Source organism: Buceros rhinoceros, unplaced genomic scaffold (genome assembly GCF_000710305.1).
Source record: "Buceros rhinoceros silvestris isolate BGI_N320 unplaced genomic scaffold, ASM71030v1 scaffold1977, whole genome shotgun sequence".
Taxonomy (NCBI): Eukaryota; Metazoa; Chordata; class Aves; order Bucerotiformes; family Bucerotidae; genus Buceros; species Buceros rhinoceros.
This window is the reverse complement of record NW_010422578.1, coordinates 2,416-24,252: the sequence shown is the minus strand read 5'-3', so window position 1 is coordinate 24,252 and position 21,837 is coordinate 2,416. Positions and strand designations below refer to the sequence as shown.

The 21,837-nt window shown below is 40.0% G+C and overlaps 1 protein-coding gene across 1 annotated transcript in view; it reads right to left on the bottom strand.

Annotated features, from left to right (window-relative positions):
• The window catches only part of SACS (sacsin molecular chaperone), a 30,265-nt gene extending 9,012 nt beyond the window's left edge, over window positions 1-21,253 (bottom strand). The window contains exons 1-7 of the mRNA XM_010140075.1: window positions 21,172-21,253; window positions 18,868-18,953; window positions 15,143-15,254; window positions 13,751-13,897; window positions 10,989-12,471; window positions 7,068-7,159; window positions 4-2,767 (exon numbers count right to left, since the gene is read on the bottom strand). Of these exons, the coding sequence (XP_010138377.1) occupies window positions 4-2,767; window positions 7,068-7,159; window positions 10,989-12,471; window positions 13,751-13,897; window positions 15,143-15,158 (4,502 nt within the window). The 5' untranslated portion in view covers window positions 15,159-15,254; window positions 18,868-18,953; window positions 21,172-21,253. The remainder of the gene's footprint in view (window positions 1-3; window positions 2,768-7,067; window positions 7,160-10,988; window positions 12,472-13,750; window positions 13,898-15,142; window positions 15,255-18,867; window positions 18,954-21,171) is intronic.
• Window positions 21,254-21,837: the final 584 nt, after the last annotated feature.

Genomic DNA, 21,837 nt, shown 5'->3' with positions numbered 1-21,837 from the left:
TGAGTTCGGAAGGACAGCCTGAAAAGAGTTCCTTTGTAGCTGTAAGGAGATTCTACCGTCAGTGGTAGCTGGCAACCAAAAACTCCTATAAATGGCTTAAACTGATTGGGAAATTTTCGCAGCCTCTTCTGTTGTTTACTCCAGTTGATTTTAATCCCAGGGTTAGATTTATCTCTGATGTGCTTACTGATATGGTTAACATTGGGATCAAACATAATCATGAACTCCCGGCTCAAAATAATTGGAACATCAGTGATATGATAAACAGAATTGAATCCCAGTCCAAATTTTCCTACTTTGTCAACTTCACTCCTTTTTAAAGACTCGCCTAATCGAGTTATATTCAGGAAATCAGAGTCAGAAAATTCGGAATTATTGAATGACCACAAAGCTGGACCATGACATGCCGCCATTCCTGGATCCAGAAGATTCTCTCTTATATCCATATTTCTTCTCATGTCAATCAGGAAATTACATTCCGTTGCATTAGCGTCATCAGCATTTTGAAGAAGCTCTTTAAAGATATCTGAAATGGAAGGGTATTCTTCCAAAATGTTTTTAATTCTTACGGTCAGAGGCTCTCTTTGCCCAGATTGCTCAAATCCCATATTTTCTGGATTAATTAGTCTTGTGCTAAGGCATGGGACGTTCAGCCACTCGGCGGTTTTCATTGGTATGTCTTCATGCACCAGAATTATCGGTTCCACAGAATCTTCAAGCAGATCATTTAAGTCATCGACTTTGATATCGCAGTAACAGCACTCGTGGATCGGCCGCATCGCCAGTTTGTAGGGGAGTTTGCCGCTGTAGAGCGGCATGGGGGTGTGCAGGCTGGCGGGAATCTGGTTGCTGTACAGCCACCTTATGATGCTCAGCATAATGTGAAGATTTTGTTTACTCTCTTGTTCCGAGAGAGACTGCTCACTTTTTAGATATATCTTCTGAATTACCATAGAAACGTGGTCCGGTGTTAACTCCTCGATTGAACCACAACCTTTAAACAACTGGTGAAACTTCGCCATAGTTTTTGGTACATAATGCAGGTATGGCTGGAGATCAAGATCAGGTACTGCCTTTATTACGGCTTGTGTGAGGGAACAAAACGTTTTACCCGTCCAAACCCAGGGAAATTTCAGGGCTTTAAAGTCGTCTTTGCCTTCTTCTAGATGATCATGCATAAATCCATAAATCTCAAGCAAGATATGCTGAAATTGGTAATAGTCCTCGTCACTGAAAGTTTTAGAACTATGCCAATCGACCACCACCTTGAAATGTTTTAGGACTGCTTTTATGCTGGGCTTGGTGGAGATGCCAAGGGCTTTTTCTACATCCAGCAGCACATTTTCCACGAGAGGAACTGAGGAACCGACTAAAATTGCATGAGATATATCACACATTTCTGGTGGCGAACACAGATTACAATGATCTCCTTTCCAAACTAAGGAACTTGGATAATTTGGAGGTCTTTCCTTACATGCAGGAATCCACTTCATTTTTTTCAGCGCTGATTTTGTTTCAGATGAGTGAAGCAGTGTATGGTTTTTGTTCAAAATCATCAAGAGAGTTCTAGCTTTTGTTAACAGTAAATCATGATTGGTGTTAGGGTCAGCGCTCAAACTTTCAACCTTACTTGCCACTCTCATAATATCACTTTCCTCAAGACCGGCCTCATTTTTTAAGCCTATTTGTCTCAGAGAATGAAGAATATCTGAAGATGTAAAAATAACAGGGGGGAAGCAAATTTCTTCCTCAGTATAAAACAGATTTTGCAGGAGTTCTACCTCGGGATCAAAGAGATCATTTGCTGACATCATCTTTTCCTGTGAAATCCTAATAAATTTTAGTGATGTCAGCCATTCTATGACATCTGTATTCTCATTTTTCAGAAAAGTCAGATTTTCAAGAACCCACTGCATTATCTGTGTTGTTTCTTCGTACGAATAAAAATCATTTCTTATGTCTTGTATAACAAACTTCAAGCAATCTGTGCTCTTTAGCTGGTCTAATTTCAGCAGGTTAGCTAAGCGAATAGTAGCTTCATCGCTGCTGTCAATTATTGGCACCGAAAATCTTAGACCAGGAGGGATTTTGGCAGTGTGGTGTAATACCTTACTACCTTTTAGCCCAGTAAAAGCGGGGACACTTTCATCGGCTGATTTTTCAATTTTTTTAAATATTTGCAATTCCTGAATAATTCTTCTCTCTTTTTCAGTTGCATCGGTCAAACTAGCTAAGAACGCCCTAAGAGCATCTTTATGTGTTGGCGGGAATGATGCAACCTGATTGCACAGTTTCTGTAAGGACATTTTTTCCATTATTTGTAAAACAGCACTTGGCAATGGTGGATGCACATATTTTTTTATAAGTGGATGTTGAATAGAAATATCCAGCTTTTTAAGTACAACTCCACCAACTTTCTGAATAATATCGGCTAAGTATTCTGGGAGCTGAGTCTCAGATTCATCTTCCAGAATGATAGGTGATGGGTTCCTAAATCTAACCAGTTCCACCGATGTTTGGTTTTCCTCCAGCAGCGTCTTGGGGATAAGCGGCATGTCATCAAACACACTCAAGTCATCAGAAAAATGTATATATAGGTTCTTCCAGACCATCTTAAGCCAGGAAACTGATGGGTGATTTTTCTCTTCCAAACCTGGATACCACTGCACCACCATGTCTCTACCAGGCCACACGCTATTCACAACTTCTTTAATGAGCCGGGCAAACCTTTCTGGGTTCAGAAGCTGCAGCTGAGTGCATGGCCTTCCTGAAATTATAGCAAAAGTGCAAAGCCATGAAAATCACAGAGGAGAGTTACATAACAAAATCATTTTGGTGGCTGGAGGGATGGGGTGGGAAGGAAAAGGAAAAAAAATCAAATCTGTGCCCTGCTTTTTCTTTTTGTGCAAAAAACTGTTTGTTAAATAGAGCTGCGGACACCAGCACCCCTTGCTTTTAGGAGTTAATTAAAAATGAATGCATTCCATATTAGTATAAAAATGAAAACAAATTTAAAATTATCAATATGTTATTGCTTTTGGTAGTTTGACACGAGTTCTCAGGCACACACAGCAACTACAGATCTATAATCAAAGCAGAAGCTTCAAACATATTATTTTGTTTGGCTGATTCTTTACATACTTATTTGCCTAGCAGTAAATAAGAATCTAATCCAAGCAGATTTGAAAGATTATTTATTAGATATAACAAAGAGCAGCTCAGGTGCAGATGATCTCACACTAAAACTGGCAAGCAACAAAACTCAGTTGTGCAAGGAGCGCTGAAACGAAGTTTAGATGTATATGCTTTAATTCTTATTATCAAAGCCCTCTCTAAAAGAAATACACGACAACACTCATGTCTTAATTAAGACAGCTTATCCTTAAAAACTACTGAGTGCCTGGAGGTAAGAAAATAATACAGAATACAAAAATAGCACTACCTCCCAGTGACGTCAGAGACAATGGCAGAAATGGAAGCAGGGCACCTATTTGGATTTCAGCTTCCTTCCCGGAAGATAGCACTGCCATTTCCTTAAAAGCAACAGTCCAATTCAAGATATTATCTCCTGTCCCGGCTCTGCTGAAAATCAGTAGTAAGATATCCTCAAGAAGAAAAAAAAAAAACTTTTCCCTTCGATTCATGCCTACAGGGCTATACATTCTGTTAATTCTATTGGAAAAAAACACAGCAGCCTCGCAAAAGTGAGAAACACTTGCAGCAGTGGACCAGCAAGATAAGAATCTACTTAAAAGCTAAGCTTAAACCCCACTATTAGAGCACAGAACTTTAGAAATACTCTTTTAAAATCTATACATATGATCTTAAAGTACTGGAAATCTTTCTGCATGGAATTTTTTAAAAAATATATAAATAAACCAATGAAAATACTGATGATTTCCATGTAACCTAACTACAAGGTTTTCCTCACCAATTTCTATTTTTCCCTCAACTGTATTTAGACCTCTCTATTTGGCAGCTCTATACAGCAAGTTTTGTTTACAAGAAAGCTGGGGTAATGAGAATAGCTGAACACCAAATTCACACAAATTCTCAAGCTTCAATCCAAACCAGTACATCTCCAGTTAATAACCATACCTGAAAATCCCCAGAGAAGCTGCTGGGCTAGAATATAACCAAATCCATTTTCAGAAGACATGCCATGAGTTACACATTAACACACTAAATGAAGGAACAGTTATTAACTAGAAAGATCCAGTACACATTGCAGGAGAGAAAAAAAATCTGGTTGTCTTTGTACAACACAACCAAAAAAAATGCATCCCATCTTCTCAAAGAAATAATACAAGGAAGTTTCTATTCCTGCAACTCTACCAGGAATCCCGCAGGTAGCACTACAAGGGGTAGTGTTTTTCAAGTGAAAGAGGGTAGATTTAGATTAGACATTAGGAAAAGCTTCTTGACTGAAGAGTGAGGGTGGTGAGACACTGCAACAGGCTGCCCAGAGGAGCTGTGGGTGCCCCATCCCTGGCAGTGTTCAGGGCCAGGCTGGATGGGGCTTTGAGCGACCTGCTCTGGTGGAAGGTCCCTGCCCATGACAGGGGGGATGGAACTAGATGATCTTTAAGGTCCCTTTCAACCCAAACCATTCTATGACTCTATGAATTTCTACAGCTATGCAAGTAAAATTCTTGACAGGTAAAGTTTCAAAACCTGCCAAACTCCCTCTAATACTTATTATTCATAGTAACACACAACTTCTACAGTACTGCCACTGTACTTCACTATTATGCAAAATGTTAGAACAAAGAATAATTTAGGAGGAGATGGAATAAAAAGCAGGCCACTACCATCTTGCAAAGGATGATCTAAAGTCCTTAAGCATTTCTAGAAGATCTAGAAGTATTATACTCGCTGTATTCATTTATAAAAATATGTTCTTCTCAATGAGAGGCATACTACCAACCAAGAACAAGTCCTTAGAGCAATGCCATTCAAAGAAACTGCCAGAGGAAGAAGAATGACAAAAGCAAGACCTTAAAGGTGACCAAATATCCTCCCAGGAACTAAAAAGACTAGAAAGATCTTGCTGCAACTCAAGAGACCAAGCCTGGAAGTGGAGGATTGTCCTGGGGCTCAGCAAGGGATTGCTTTATGAATATACAGGGTTTTCTCATTTTAGTCACCTTTGCTTTTTCATATTAAGATGTACTGAAGCATATAGCACGTCAAACCTGTATTTTGTTTTGGTTATTTTGCATTTTGCTCTGGTTTTTAATTTAAGCATGGCTTTGGACTGCTTTGTGACATTCACTTGGAGGAAACTGTCTGGGACAATACACCTCAACAGCCAATTCAAGGTATCAGCATGAGGAACTGGCATTTTTCAAAGCTAACATTCCTGTCTTTCATACAATCTTCCATCAGTCTAACCTCATCGTGGCTGCCTTGATCACTTTATATTTCGCTTCTTTTAAAGTCACAACAATTACTACTGGAGTAAACAGTATTTTTTTACGGTTCTATCCCAGATTAATAACATTCACTGTTTGGATCCACAATTTAAAGTAGTCTCTACTTTCAACAATCTGTAGTCTGTAGTAAAACAAAATGTATTTTAAAAAGTAGTGAAGGAAACTAGCAGGGAAAAAAAAATTAAAACAAGCATATTCTACTGCAGCAATGGACTCAACACCCACCACAGGATATGCCCATAGGGCTTTGACAATCTGGAACAAAGTTTTTCTTTATAGTAGTTCAACACTTGCTATTCTTCATGTTCAAAGGAAGTCCCAGCAGCCATTTCCTATCTTCTATACAATTTATATTATTTCAAATATTTACACTGTTTACTCTGCGCAGGAAGCCACTCCCAATTCTTTCAGACTTTTCACAGATGCCTTGCCAAACTTCAAAACTGTATCATCTTGCCTCACAATTATCTTACTTTTCTATTACATGTGATAATGAAGCAATGATCAAACCATGGAGAAAGGAGGTTTCCAACTGAACATGAAGAACAGACAGAGAACATACAAAGGACTGAAAGGAAAGAAAGGTCAGAACACTGACTGAAGAAATAGAGACTGTGACTGACTGACTCAAGACTATGATAAAGGGCACCGAGAAAAGCAAATGAAGACAATGATTTATAGTATTCTGTGTCTACTTCTAATGTCTTCAGTCTAAAAAAGAATTCTGATGAATCGAGCAATTTTAAAAAAGAGATAAGGCGAGAATCTTTTTCTGGAAAGCACATTTTCTAGACATTGAGGAACAGTTCACCACATACTCATACTGTTTTCAAATAAGCTGAAGAGTGACTTGTTTGCAAATCGTGTTTAAATGAAAAGACTTCTGAGAGTCAGACTTAAAATTTACCAAACACATAATGAAATGCAAGGGTGGAAATGTAAATATAGACAAACTCTGAGGAGAGAAGAGGCAAAAAAAATTAATTGCGAAGACAGTTAAACATAGAAGCATCTTATTTAGAGATGCAGCAAACTTCTTCACCAAGTCTTTTGATCAAGACTGGAAGTATTTCAGTAGGTCCACAGTGACACAGCCAAAAGCTATGAATTAAGACTGAGGAAACACTTCATGAAATAATATGACCGACAGTACGTTTCAGTCTAGATGCTTAAGCTGGTTTCATCTGGTTTTTAAAAAACGCAGTGGTGTGATCACTTGCAATTGTGAGATAGGAAACGATCCCCAATACTAAAACCATGACACAGCTGCTGCACAGGCAAACACTGCCAATGCAGAACAGAACTCGGGCTCTTCAGTGGACGAATACTACCAGAACAGTTACTGACTACATATACAGCCTCGACTACACGCTTTACTAAGTGAATATTTATTCTCTTACTGTCAATTTTCATCCATCCTCCGTTGATTCTTTGTTCATCAGTAATTTTCATTTGTGTCATTTCCAACTCAAACACTACAGTCTATCGTATCTTAAGTGGTTTTTTAGATGACCACCTTATTTAGGTAAAACTAGTTTCAAAAGACACATTACTTAAAACTTGTGTTTCAAACTAGTCTGTTCAACCATTATAAATCTGTTTCACTACATGAGAACACAAAACACACATTACCTCGGCTTTTGGCAGCTTCTTTCAAAGCAGCTAGAACCTCAGGCTTCAGGTCATCAGAAAGTAACCTTCCTTCCAGGCCAGGGAAGAGGGATCTGGCACACCGTAAAAAACAAACACACAAACAAAAACAAACAAGCCACACTTCAGCAAACATTTCTGCTCTCCACAGATGTCAAATAGTCACGTGCAAAGCAATCGCTTACATATGCAGAACAGGGCTTTCAGTGGGCACTTTCGTATAAATGAGAAAATCACACAGTTAGAAGCAGAGCAGTAACAAACTGGCTTGTCCAACTACTCTTTTCAAAGCAGGTCTAAGCAAGTTTTCTTTTGATAGAAAACTGGAATTATAAAACTATTTTCATCTCTTTGTATTTCAACAACAACAAAAAAAGGTAATTCTATGTCTCTTGAAGATTCTGTTTGAAAGCATACAAAAAAATACAACATGTAACTCTAGGACTTCAGCCAGATTCATGTATTTCGAAACATCTGCAGACAGCGGTTAAGATTATTGTAGCCAAGAGTCAGTCTCATCCTCTCCTTTCCTTCCCTTCCTTTATGTTAGCACTTAAAACTAAATAGTTCTTTAGGGCTTTAGTCTTCCTGAAATGAAGAATATCTAGTTTAATCCTGACAGCAGGTATGTTAATTATACATAAACCAGCACAGAATCTTCTTCTTCCACAGGTGTTAACAGAAGGACATTTGAAAGACCTTATTTCAGCTTTTTAAGCAGGCTCCAAATTTGAATACACAAAGTGCCAAACTCTTCAAGTGTTTTAAAACATCTAACATAAGTCATTTATCGTATTTATAACATCAGAATTAAAAATAATTACTGCAGGCAAGAACAGAGGCAAATTAAGCATTACTATTTACAACTTCTGTATTATGATAGCCAGCAAGTAGATTTATTTTGTGTTCCCCAGGGCTCAGTATCGGGTCCAGTTCTGTTTAGCATCTTTATCAATAATGAGAGGATCGAGGGCACTTTCAGTAAGTTCACAGATGACACCAAGTTGGGCAGGAGTGTTGATCTGCTTGAAAGTGGGGAGGCTCTACAGAGGGATCTGGACAGGCTGGATCGATGGGCTGAGGCCAATAGTATGAGGTTCAACAATGCCAAGTGTTGGGTCCTGCACTTGGGCCACAACAACCCCATGTAACGCTACAGGCTGGGGGAAGAGTGACTGGAAACTGCCCAGTGGAGAAGGAGCTGGGGGTATCGGCCGTTAGCCAACTACGAGCTAACAGCATCCTGGCTTGTATCAGCACTCGTGTGGCCCGCAGCAAGCACCACATACCTCAGGTGGCTGTAAAAGAAGGAAAAGCAAAACGTGAGGAAGAGAACAATTATATTTGCCTTTGAATTTTTTCTTTTTGTAATTCTTCACAGCAAGAAGCTAAAACAATGGCTCTGGCTAGATTACTCTTGGGAGTAACATGCATAATGCAGGCCAGGGAGCCTGCCAGGAAAACCAACACTGAAATACATTTAGCAAATACAAGCAAACCCAACAAAATTACCAAAAAAAAAGACAGCTTATGTGGGTATGCCGATAATGTTTCACTCACACAATTACTCAGAAATGAAAAGAATTAGTCAAGACAGAGAAAAAACACATATACAGACAGGAGTAGAAGCTATAGCAAAGTTCATGGGGCAGAATTCATTCCCCCAGACATGCCAACCCACAGGGCAGCATGCCCAGGGGACCAAGAAAGCTAACAGCATCCTGGCTTGTATCAGCACTAGTGTGGCCAGCAGGAGCAGGGCAGGGATTGTCCCCCCCATACCCAGCGCTGGTGAGGCCACACCTTGACTACTGTGTCCAGTTATGGGCTCATCACTCCAAGAAGGGCGTTGAAGTGCTAGAGCTTGTCTAGAGAAGGGCAACAAAGCTGGTGAAGGGTCTAGAGCACAAGTCCTATGGGGAGTGCCTGAGAGAACCAGGGTTGTTTAGTCTGAAGAAAAAAAAGGCTGAGGAGAGACCTTATCGCTCTCTACAACTACCTGAAAGGAGGTTGTAGTGAGGTGAGGGTTGGTCTCTTCTCCACGTAAGAAGTGACGGGACAGGGGAAATGGCCTCAACTTGCACCAGGGGAGCAAATTAGGAAAAATTTTTTCTCCAAAAGGGTTGTCAGGCACTGGAATAGGCTGCCTAGGGAAGTGGTAGAGTCACCATGCTTGGAGGTATTTACAAGGCGTGTAGATGTGGTCCATAGAGACATGGTTTAGTGGTGGACTCAGCAGTACAGGGTCAATGGTTAGACTCAATGATCTTAAAGGTCTTTCCCAACCTAAACGATTCTCTGACTCTATGCCTGGTATCATATGCTTTTGTGTCAGTTTTACAAGACTAACCAAATGAAGTCCATTGCCCACAGAACAGGTACTGAGTAAAATACAGCAGTATCACTGAGTGTCCAAAAAAGTCTCTTATGAGTAGTCTGAAGCAGGGCTGTAATTTGTTAGTCCCATCATGGGAATGCTTTCTGTACTAGTATACTGGTTTAACTTCTGGAAGGAGAAGCAAAGTGAAAGCATAGCAAAGATAAATCATCTCACACCGGATGCTAGAGAAATGTATTTAATTAGTATTAATCCTTAAAAAAGACACTAGAATCACAGGTTCTGAGTAGTGTTAATCCCCTGATAAATAACCTGAATTGTCTAGAACAAGAAAGATTACAGGTTTAGAATATAACAGGAAAAGAAGAGCAACAAACTTGAAGAAAAGCAAACCCCTCTCAAGCAACATGGGAAGAGCAGTTATCTGCATCCAACTGCTTCTCTTGAGGATGTGTTGCCTATACCTACAGTGCAAACTTCTTGAAGATGGGCTGATATTCAAATCACTATTTACATCAGGACTTTACTTGGAGCACTTTTTACTTTCATAGTATCTATGTCGGCACACTCCAACACACCTCTCCTTCCCTTATCAACCGCCCACAGGGCATGTGCTTTGCTGCTTTTACTGCCAAGTGTCACAGTCATTCGGGTTGAGGATCTGAAAATCAGTGGAACTGTGAGGGAAAGGAGGAGGCGGTGTGGCTGTGAACATACACACAGGTAACGCTTCCTAAGGAGGAACAGCTACCGGTAAGACATCTGCTGTGCCTGAGTGCCTTCAAGCAGTACCTCTTAAGAGAGTACTTGGAGAAGGGTGGAGATTTAACATCTTTTACACCTGCATAATCCAGCACAGACACAGAAAGCAGTAGCCTTTCTATGCCTCCTCCCCAGTGACCCCAAGGTCACTTTTTCCAGCTAGCAGTAAGATCTCTGGGGATAGCTCTCAGCTATCTCCTCCCCAGTGTCAGTGCAGGCTTTTTTGGCTGATGAAATCTGAACCAAATTCTAACATTGATGCAACTGGGAAATAAGGAAGGAAAAAATAATTAATTGGAGAGGGACTATTACAAACAAATGGAGAGTGCATATAAAAGAGAAGCCCGCTTCTTTCCATGGTAGCACCTGCTTATTCCTGAAACCAAGCCCTCACTGAAAAGCCCAGACTAAGCCCTAATCATCTCCTGATTCAACGTACATCCTAGTATCCATGGGTGTTTCATCCATGTTAACGTCCATGCATGTTCCTAACCTCCTCCTATTTATAATTCTCAGAAGAAAGCTAACTTGAAATGTATCCTGAGGTACTCCCTTAAAGCCTACATCACATGAATCTTTTATAAAGTTATAAAGACAAGTAGCCGTCAACCTTTCCAGATGAGACACGTGCACACAAACATGTACATACATACAGAAAACTGAGTTCTATCGATGCATTATTTCATTCCATTACAGGCTGCTGCTGCCTGACATTTGTTTGCTGATAAGCAAGAACAGTCTGAAGCTCTGTTCTAACATTTAAACTAGAAAACAAACCCCAGTATTTAAAATATTAAGTATACCTGGGATATTCTTCTGAGGTTATGTAAACTACATCCTGTTCTGACACAGATGAGGAAAAAGGAATGAAACTTCCACTCTGCAATGGCAAAAGCTCCAATCCAATCAGTTCGCTGTAGACTCCATCAGAAAGCACAAATTCTAGAAGATGCAGCTTTTCCTCCGCAGCTCCACTGTGTCCGCATTTCCTCAGCACTTGCCGTACTACAGCAGGAGTCACTTTTTTCACAGCTTTAGCAGTAGAAACAGTAAGATGCACGGCACTAGCAATATTTGCTGGTACCTTGGCAATCTGCTTCCCTGAATTCTGGAGGTAGTTGAGAACAGACTGTGTGTACTCCAAATTCTCATCCATTTCGGAAAAGTGCACCTGTTCCACCTTTATCCACTGATTACTCACTGAGTAAATAACTGTATGCTGGAGCAGCTCTTTAAAAAGAGGTACTACAATTGGTTTCCAGGGTACCCGGATTTTGTTCTCGTCAGGCCATAACCTATAAATTCTTTCAGCTGACAACGGAAAATCCGAATTCTTCTCAGTCTCCATTCGTTTGATAGCTTCCAAAATAAGGGTGGTATATGCCTTTGGCACTATATTTACCACAAGAAGATCATTCCACAAAGCTGCTGGATCTCTCCATTGATCCAACTCTCGCCATTTGATACTTCTCCTATTGTCTGTGAGACCAAAGAAACCGCTAACATGAACTGGGAGTCCAGTTTTGCTTTCTTCACCTGGAGGCAAAGGCAAAAAACAAAATGCTCTCCCTGAAAAGTCTGCTACAGCTTCTTTTTCCTCCCCGTTAGTTGATAAAGACATGGCTATTCCTATAGTAGGAACAAATTTCAAGTCATCAGCTAAACAATCCAGTTCGGTACACATTCCCCGACCACCTACACAATTACACACTAACCAAGATGTTTTCTGTGCGTCCTTAACACTCTCATCTTCTACAACTATATTGACATGGTATGTCACACATGTTACGCTATTGCTTGGAACTCCCTTACAATACTGATTTATCGCAGTTCCTAAGATTTTGATAGAATTGGGTCTTTCATGTTTCAAGGCCTTGTTCTCACTAGCGGTTACTCTAAAAATCAGTCTCTCAGTTCCCTCAGCTTCCCTAACGTGCAAGGAAACATCCTGAACGCTCTTCAAGAAGAGCAGTACTGTGTCCGCATCTGCTCTGAAGGATTCAAACAGCTCCAAAACCTTCTGTTTGTCATAAACGTTGCTGCTGAGTTGGGAAGGCTGCAGACGAAGTGGGAAACGAAAAAAGGTACCAGGGAAGTTTCCGTTCTTTAAGGTTTCCTTAGTGCTGCCAAACACACCAATGAATGGTGCAAACTGGTCTGTCAGCTCACTGATTTCCTTGCTATCTTCTTTTAGATTCCAACACTGGCCTGATTCATGAGGTCCAAAAAGGGTTTGATGGGGATCGAGCATTCCAATCTGGTCACCGCTGAAAATACTGGGGACATCTGTATACATAAAAAAACCCAACTATTAATAATCCTAGAACAATGTAGGTTTCAAATACAGTCTTAAGGAAGAAATTTTAAAATGGCAAGAGAAACAAATGTTATAAAACTGAGATAAACTGAGTATAACCCCCAGGGAAGTGGCCGAGTCACCATCTCCAGAGGCATTTAAAAAACTGCTGCTGTGTGCTTAGGGACATGGTTTAGTGGTGACTTGGCAGTGTTAGGTTTATGGTTGCACTCAATGATCTTAAAGGTCTTTTACATCCTAAAAATTCTATGATTCCGGTAACATAGCTCAGTGCTTACTGACAGGAAGAAACAAGCACACTCCTATTCTGCAGTTATGTATATAAACAGTGATTCAACTACTTGAATTCTAGCAACCAGTGAGCAAGAGAAAGTATAACATCTTTCAACTATATACTTTCATCATTCCAATATTTTCAGAAAAAAACTAATTTACTAAAGATCTCTGCTATTACACTCATACTTCACAAATCTTGAAGGCTTAAGTGTACAAGACTACTGTTTACAGAAGCGTAAATTCCCAGAACCACTGGACATGTTAACTAAGCTTTTATTCATGTGCTACTAGGTAAAGCATCGTGAAAAACATCCTGCGTCTTACAAACTGACATCACAATTTAAAAACGTTATTTCAACAAAAACCTGCCTCTTAGCCTGTACTATTATAACCACGTGGACTGTAAGGACTGTTTATGTTATATGCTTCCTTTGTACAGCGGTAAAACATTTTGCCAGAATAAGAGGTTTCAAGACTGACTATTAGCAGCTTGAGAAAGAGTCGGTACCATCTCTCTCAAATGTAGATGTGTATACACCTCTGTTACAGAACATCCTTTCTAGCATGAAATAACATCACTGCTTATTACGCAAAGAACCTGCATGAAAGTTTCAGCCTAGTCTGAACTTCCACACCTTATATATCACCCCTCTATTATGGGCCTCTGTAGTATGTGCAGTCACGTGCAACAGAAATAACAGTGTAAAGGGAAGTTCATTTCAATATGAGGGACAAAGTGCATAATGGCTTCACTAGAAGAAACAAATCGCCTCCAAAAACCTTCAAAATGCAAAGGATACCTTATAGGGTTTTAGAAGAACATGAGTGCTCTTGCTTTTTTAAGGAAATTTAGGCAAGGATCTTAATTTAAAAATACACTATAGAGAAAATACTGAATGTTTGATGGGCATCTAAAATAATTAATCATTTAGAACGGCAACATTTTCATTATAAAACACCTACAGAGAGTACCTGTTATATGATAAACCGAATTAAAGCCAATTCCAAATCTTCCAACTTTCAGTGGATCATCTTTTTTCCTGCTTCTTGCTATTTCCTGTATACCATGCCAGTCCTCGGGGGTGAAAATTGCATCATTGTATGCATAAAATGCTGGCCCTATAATAAAGAGGCAAATGTAAACATTCAATAGAAGAAAACTATTTACTGTTAAAAACTTCTAGGAAATTAAGTTACAGAACTGAGAAAGTACCTCTTTAAAGTATGCACGTGCAGAGTTACTGGGGAAGCTATGACTCAAGCTGACATCAAATTGTGCTAGGTGATGTAAGGGAGGTACAGAGTAGCAGCAAAAGCTGAAGCAGGGAGGTGGATTTACCTCTGTGTGTGGCACTTAGATTTATATTCTTGTGAGGTATCTAGTTCTGGTATCCACATTTTTAAAAAATTATTCTGAAAAACTGAACAGAGAGCAGGAAACCACAAAACTTCTGAAAGAAGTAGTGTCCTGTGGAGCAAGGCTTCAACTCAACCTGTTCAGGCTATTAAAAAGGTGTTTGAAGGATGTACAATTGATACCTCCAGTGGAAGGGAACACATGGCAAAACGTAACAATAACCTGTGCCTAGAAAGTAAGACAGACGCATTTAAATTAGAAGACATAATGAGGGTGATTAAAAACTGAAAAAAAAAAAAAGCTAGAAACAAGGAGTAGCGGAATATCCATCAATGAAATCTTCACCTTTTGGGGATGATTATGCAAACTAAGTTGTTTGATAAACACAGAACTGACCTCTATCACAGAAAGCCGTATTAAATGATACAAAAACCTTCCAGTTACAAGAAACTACACTTGCTGTATACAAGCAGCACGGAGCAAAGTTTGCTGTAAGGGTGAGAGAGTAAGAGAGAGGGGAGAAAACAGACTGCCTGGGGAACGATGGAATGGAAGGGGCTAGGGTCATCTTTACATTAAGAAATGGGTGGAGGTTTGTAAGCAGAAAATCTGAAAATTGCTGTCTAACACCCCAGGCATTCTTTTATCCTAGGTCTTACTTACTAAACCTTGTTGACTTGCTCTATTAAAAATTGTGTTTCTTGTATTTTGGGATACTGAGTGAATGCAGGGAAATAAGCCACAGAATACAGCCACCCTGGGCGAAGTGACAGAACGAAGTACAACACAAGGCTCTCTCAAACTCTTTAAATGGAAGAAGTGGGAACTGCACAAAGACAGTGTAAGGCCTTCAACAGAAAACACCGGCTTTGGAAAAGAATTATCAATGTTAGAACAGACAAAATACGCGCCTAGGAAGGTGGTCATCTCCATACAGCAAGGGGGAAACCACAGAACCACATGCATATTGAAGAATAACGTCCAAAATTAATAAAAATTATATTTACCCTGATACTGTGCCATGTCCTTTGACCACAGCGTTTCTGTTCCATACTGAGTTTCATCATATAAGAACCTAACCTCCGTGGCACCGGCATCTTCTGCATTCTGTATCAGTTCCTGAGGCAGCAAAAAAAACCCAATAAAAATGAGTGTCATACACTAATACTGTACATATTCTGCAATGGCTTTCCAACTTAATCAGCAGAAAATAAGCAACTGTCTCAAGGGTAATTGTCTTCACACTTTTCAACCAAAACAATTTTATCCAGCTTACCTGAATGAAAGAAGCTATCATGATAAAAGGATATTCACACCAACACTATAAATGTGATTTGAATTTGGAGATCAAATACCACATATGGGCAGTTATAAAGTTGAGAAATAAGCTACTAAACTCTAACTAGTATAACTATATTATCCCAAACCAGAGTTGTATAAGCCTCAAAACAATGCAAGATGGCTGAAAAAAATTTAAATAAAAATAAAATCAGTGTTTACTGCTAAGCCCACGCAACAGCTGTAAGCAACAGTGTGGCAAAAAATCAGAGAAGGGCAATGCACAGCACTCTTCTTTCAACAAGTGACCTCTGTCTAAGCGAACACTGCACTGTGTGAACCAACTGTTCCAGGGCCGAGCTGCTCACTTCTAGCAGCCCTCCAGCAAAGGGCTGAAAAACACTTCCGACCAGTAGCTCCGTAAATCACGAGCCAGCAGAGCTCACCTGTGAATGAATCCCAAAGACTAGAGATGCTTGTGTTGAGACCGAGTATTTGCTGAATAGTATTAGTAGTGCTGAGAGCTGTGGAAAACTCTAACAACTAAAATGTCAATAAACTAGTTCTGTAAACACTACCATTAATAAAATAGGCGTATCCCGTCCCTCTACATCAACAGCATCACACACCACAGACACGCAGGCGTGATGATAGCGTGATCCCACCGGATTAGAGCTGCACACAATGCTCTGTTTACACTGAATCATCACAGCACATCCGGGCTCCACAGATACACACTCACACAGACAGATACCACACAGACACACGTGTGGATGTTTGTAAGTTTGGCGTAAGGAAGGATGTCAGCTGAATTGAAAAGCTATGCAGGTCCATCGCCATCGCATCCGATGTATTTCTACAATACAAATGTATTTTAATTATGCATGAAAATAGAAGACTTGCTAGCAAAATGCATCTTTACTTTAAAAGTGCACCAACTAGCAGCAGGTATTAGTTTGTATTCTAATACACTGTTGACAGTAAAAGAAGGTGATTGTTATCTATGGTTTCACAACTATAACCACTCCTTGTCTGTAAGACATATCACGAGTAACCAAAATACATTATTTATAGTGCCACTTTTACATAATCTTGAAGTATGACGAGACAGCAAGACATATACACACAGTTCATCATGAATAATCATTTTTTTAGAGAATCTCCACAGGGTATTTAATTACAAAACACATGCAATTCTTCTCTAAAAGAATGAGCCCAGCAATCGTTCTGGAAGATACAGAAAGCTAGCCAAAGCCTCCAGAAATATTAAGTAATAAGCATGGGAATCACCATGGAGTCAGAGACTTGCAGTCCTGCTGTGGCACACAGAGCACCTGCCACGGTCAGCTGAGACAGCGTCGCATTTGAAGAGTCCAAACACGAATTTAAACAGATCAGCAAACTTTGTGGTGCTGATCCCTCCCTAACGCTCTGTTAACTGGAAACCACAAACAGAGGAACTACTTTTAGATTTACCTATCTGATTTCCAAGAACATTACCTTATTTCTTCGTGTTGGTCAGAAAACTGGGGTTTAAATTGCTGAGAATGTCTGAACCCTTCAAGATTTAAATGCATCTTACAGATTCACCTAGTGCTGGGAAATAGCACAAATGTCATCACCCGTCCCACAAGCAGACACTGCTCAGAACGCATCCAGGATGCAGTTTGCACAACAATTGAAGATATGCTTATCTTAAGCATTCAACACTAAAAATAATCTTCTTCTATTTTCACAGTTCCAAAGAAAACCTTCCAAGCGACTCCAGGAACTGTCCTCACCTGTCACCATTTCTATTTGTGTTGATTTATATATATGGATAGGTAACACACAGATCTGTGCCAAATCCCTTCAGTTAGAACCCAGAATTCCCATATACTAAGAAAACTAATCGCCTAACACCCCGGTGATGAAACATTCTGGATGAGAAGTTTAACAACCAGCTAGGAACTAATCAGCCGGATGCTCTTCAGAAAAAAGAAGGAAAAAAAAACCAAACAGGCACTTCCAGACAATAGCACGGGAAGCTACAATAAATGAGACAAATCATTGTCTATAGGTACCTGTCCTTCCCCTTGTGTGACTTGACAAATTTAGCATGATCTGTATTTTCTCCTATCACAGAATCATAGAATGGTTTGGGTTCAAAGGGACATCAAAGATCATCTAGTCCAAGCTCCCTGCCATGAGCAGGGACATCTACCACTAGACCAAGTCACTCAAAGCTCCTTCCAACCTGTCTTTGAACACTTCCAATGATGGGGCATCCACAACTTCTCTGGGCAACCTGTTCCAGTGTCTCACCATCCTCATCCCAAAAAAATCTCTTCCTTACGTCCAGTCTAAATCCACCCTCATTCAGTTTAAAACCATTGTCCCTTGTCCTGTTGCTACAGACCCTGGTATAAAGTGTCTCTCCATCTTTCTTATAAGACCCCTTTGCATGCTGAAAGGCCGCACTAAGGTCTCCCCTAACCCTTCTCTTCTCCAGGCTCAACAACCCCAACTCTGTCAGCCCTTCTTCACAGGAGAGGTGTTCCAGCCATGTCTAAAGTAAGGTGAGGAGAACTCCACTCTACCAGTTAATCAGTAGAAAATTTAACTGAAAAAAATTTGTGCTTAAATGAGTGTTGTCATCTTCACTGTTAGGTTTGCACCCGTAACAATGGGTAACCCGTGGAGAATCATGATATAACGTAACAAGCCCTGCTGTTGCATACGTTGAATGCTCCTGGATAAAACACTATGAAGAACACTAACCTCAGTTCAGAAAATCCTGTGACATTCTTTCACTACGAGAACCAATGCCTAGACTAAAAAATCCTTTCACACCATACAAAATCGATGGCTTTGTTATATCTAGAGCAAGTCCCCCAAAAGTCACTCCAAGATTCCCATATTAAAATTATTCTTAGTCTACTGATGAGATTTTCTGACACTGTCACTGTTCACTGAGGGAAATATATTTAGCTACCAAGAAATTCCACAGCAAAATCTTTATTATTAAAGTCTCCAATTTATCCAATCTTATACTAAGACAGTCCCTACCAAAAATTTTACATACCGTTACTACTATGTGGCTTTACCATAGCCTATAGCAGAGATGAACAATAAAGTAATAAGCAAAATAAACATTTTAGATAACTCATACAAAGTACATCATAAAGTCTTTGATTTATTTATAACATCTGTACTTTATTTTTTTTTTAAATTACAATGGCATTTGTGACAAACAAACTCAGAGAAATTAAACACACACACACACACACACAAAAATACCAAAACCCCACAACACACTTTGCCATGTCTGAAGAAATGGAAACATGCATCTCCTGTTCTAGAATCAATATCCAATGAGGTGCAAGAGTTGCAAGATTTCTGGGAAGTGTTAAACTAGTAACGGTATTACGTCATGCATACTAAACACCTGCTCGAAGGAGCATTTGTTGTATACCTTCAGAATCTGTCCTCCTTCTGGGTATCTTCTTAAAATATCCTTCAGAAAATCGACAAGTGGTGGAGTTGTTTGTCCGAAACGCCCTAAAAATAAACAAATAAATAATCTGTGTATTATGCTACTATGCACTTCATTTCAGCCACAAAAAATCCCAACATCTCACTAAACAATTACTGGGAATTGAGGCATGATCCTGTAAAATCTTGTATTTCCAAAATCAGCTGTAAAAACACTGTATTATAAAACTTTTTATTAAAAAAATTAAAAGAGCAGTCTTGATGGTAAGGTCGACATGCTGTTTCATATTTAGATGAAACAAATTTGGGGGTTAAGTCTTTGAATCAGTTATACCCTAACTCCAACCACTGGGTGTTCAAATGTAGCAGCTTCTAAAGATTCTGTAAAATCCAGACCCCTCTCTTAGCTCCAAGTCTAACCAGGGCAGGCAGGTGGAAGTGTTTGAACAACACACTTCACTATGGGAACCACAAAAACAGACAAGTATCTTTTAAGCGATGGGACTGAAGATAGACATTGCTCCAGCTCCTCACACCCAGGAGCAGAGCTGCTCTACATACATCACAAAACGACTCTGTCTAGAGATCATGACTTACTGCATATCCTGTCAAAGGCTGAACACAGATCAGCTGAACATGAGAGCTAGTCCTACTTAACACAAAACTGGTTCCACAAATCTGAAGGAGAAACTTTTTCGACAATAAAGGCAGTCAAGTATTGGACCAGGAGCCCAGAGAGCCTGAGCTGCCTCCATCCGTGGAGGCTTTCCAAACTCAGCCAGGTCAACCCTTGAGCAGCGCCGTCTGACCACAGAGCTGACCCTGCTTTGAGCCAAAGGTCTGAGGCCTCCTAATGTCCTTCCCAAGGTGAATTATCCTGTGATCATATGAAAAGATGATGCATTATTTGAGAGACAGCAGTGCTGAATAGCAGAGAGGTAACACTGGTGATCTTCAGAGTACTTCAGCAACCAGCGTGCTTGGCCCTGCTGATCACGCACTTCCCCAAGTCAGAAATTCAGGGCCTTCCTTGATTCGTCCGACTTAAGGAAAAATCTCAGAACTGAAAGACTCAAGAATAACACAAAAGCTTGACAATAAACCCTTCCAATCTTCTAGACTGACCGACATCAGAGCTATGGGCCAGAAAACGTTCAGCGCTCTGTCTAGGCACGGACTGATTAGGGTGGTATCTCTAAGAAATCTCACAGCCCAATATTCCATTCCTAGACACAGCAGCTCTTTTCCAAAACAGCAACAGCTTTTCTTTCCCTTTAAAGATTTCTTAGAGCTACTATGCTATCTCCTCCATATACTGCCTGGCAGAAAAAACCAGCTCAGCCAAGAAAACACCTCTCTTCACTGAGCCTATCGCAGCCTACGTACAGCAAAAAAACATCAGACCTAACAGTCGAGAATGAAAGAAAGAAAAACGTTTGACGTCACAGAACCACAGGGTTCATTTCCATAGGTGTTTTCTAACTGTTGCAGGTTCTGGAGAATGTGAACATGAACTTTTGGGTTCACTTCCCCGAGTCACTAGAAAACCATGATCCAGTACACTCGTGACTTACATAGCCTAAGAAATACAGCATTTTGTGACACCAAATAAAATACCTGAACGAAAAGAAGGGTTTCCTTCTTCTTCTAACCATCTCATTAGCATTTATTTCATTCCCTCATAATAAAGTTTTTTTTGAGAGAATATTAATGCTAACAATGAAGTAACATAATAATCACTGATTTTAATTAGAGCATTTCTGAAGATATTCAGGTATCATAATTTAATTCAAGATACCATACAAGCAGATACACCTGCTTTTTTTTTATAAAAATGAAACTAAACATACAGAGTATCAAAGGAAAAACAAGCAAACATATAAAACCAGAAGAAACCAAAAGGGTTTTACCAGTGTAACAGTTTTCTATGCTGGTTAACAGTGGTAACTGAGAAGATCCTTTCAGCACCTAAACTGTTTTACAAGTAGTTTTACAAGCTTATCTTGTATGAGCCAAGACAGGTATTAACGCTACTGCAAGGCAAGTTTTAGTGATTCCAAAGGACAGCAATATTCTAATTTCTGTACATGCAATGAGAAAGAAAAAATTAAACACCAAGACACCTAAAAAGAGTTTAATTTTCTTGAAGCAGAATGAAAGTAACTAGGACTTATGAGAAAAATAATTGCTTCCCATTTAAAGTAAAAAATAATTTCAATTAACTCCCGTGTTAGAAAATGCTTTGACCTTCCAGTTTATAAGCAAAGACAAGTATTTGTCATACCTCCTCCTTTCAACCCTTTTGACTGAAGCTTCAGAAAAACTTGATTTTGAGACTCCTGAAGATCCACAATCCTGATACCATCAGACAACTGAAATAAGGAAATAGGATAGATCTTGATCAGAACATTCTGCAATATAAATAATTTAGTGTAGCTTCGTTTCCTACCCGTGTATTCTATGAAGTCTGGTTTCATGTAAAAGGACACAAATACTCTGAAACATACAGTATTCAGAGCAGCACCTTCAGTCCCCGAGGTCCGGGATGGCCTCCTCTGCCTAAGCATACTCCTCAGATGAAGCAGCTCTTTGTTAGTAACAGAACCAAAAAGATGGCCACAACCAATGAGCTGGAAAACATGCCTGTAGAAGCATTCCCAGTGCAAGCCATGGCCTCCCGTTTTTACAGGTGAAAAGTTCCACATTCTGGGAACTTCTGGAATCACAGAGTCATCTCGCTGGAAGAGACCTTTAACATCATCAAGTCCAACCGTCCCCCTGCACTGCCAGGGTCCCTAAACCATGTCCCTCAGCAGCACCTCCACACGGCTGGGAAACCCCTCCAGGGATGGGGACTCCACCACCTCCCTGGGCAGCCTGCAACACGCCTGCACAACCCTCTCTGGAAAGAAGTTTTCCTGAGATCTAACCTCCGTCTCCCCTGGCGCAA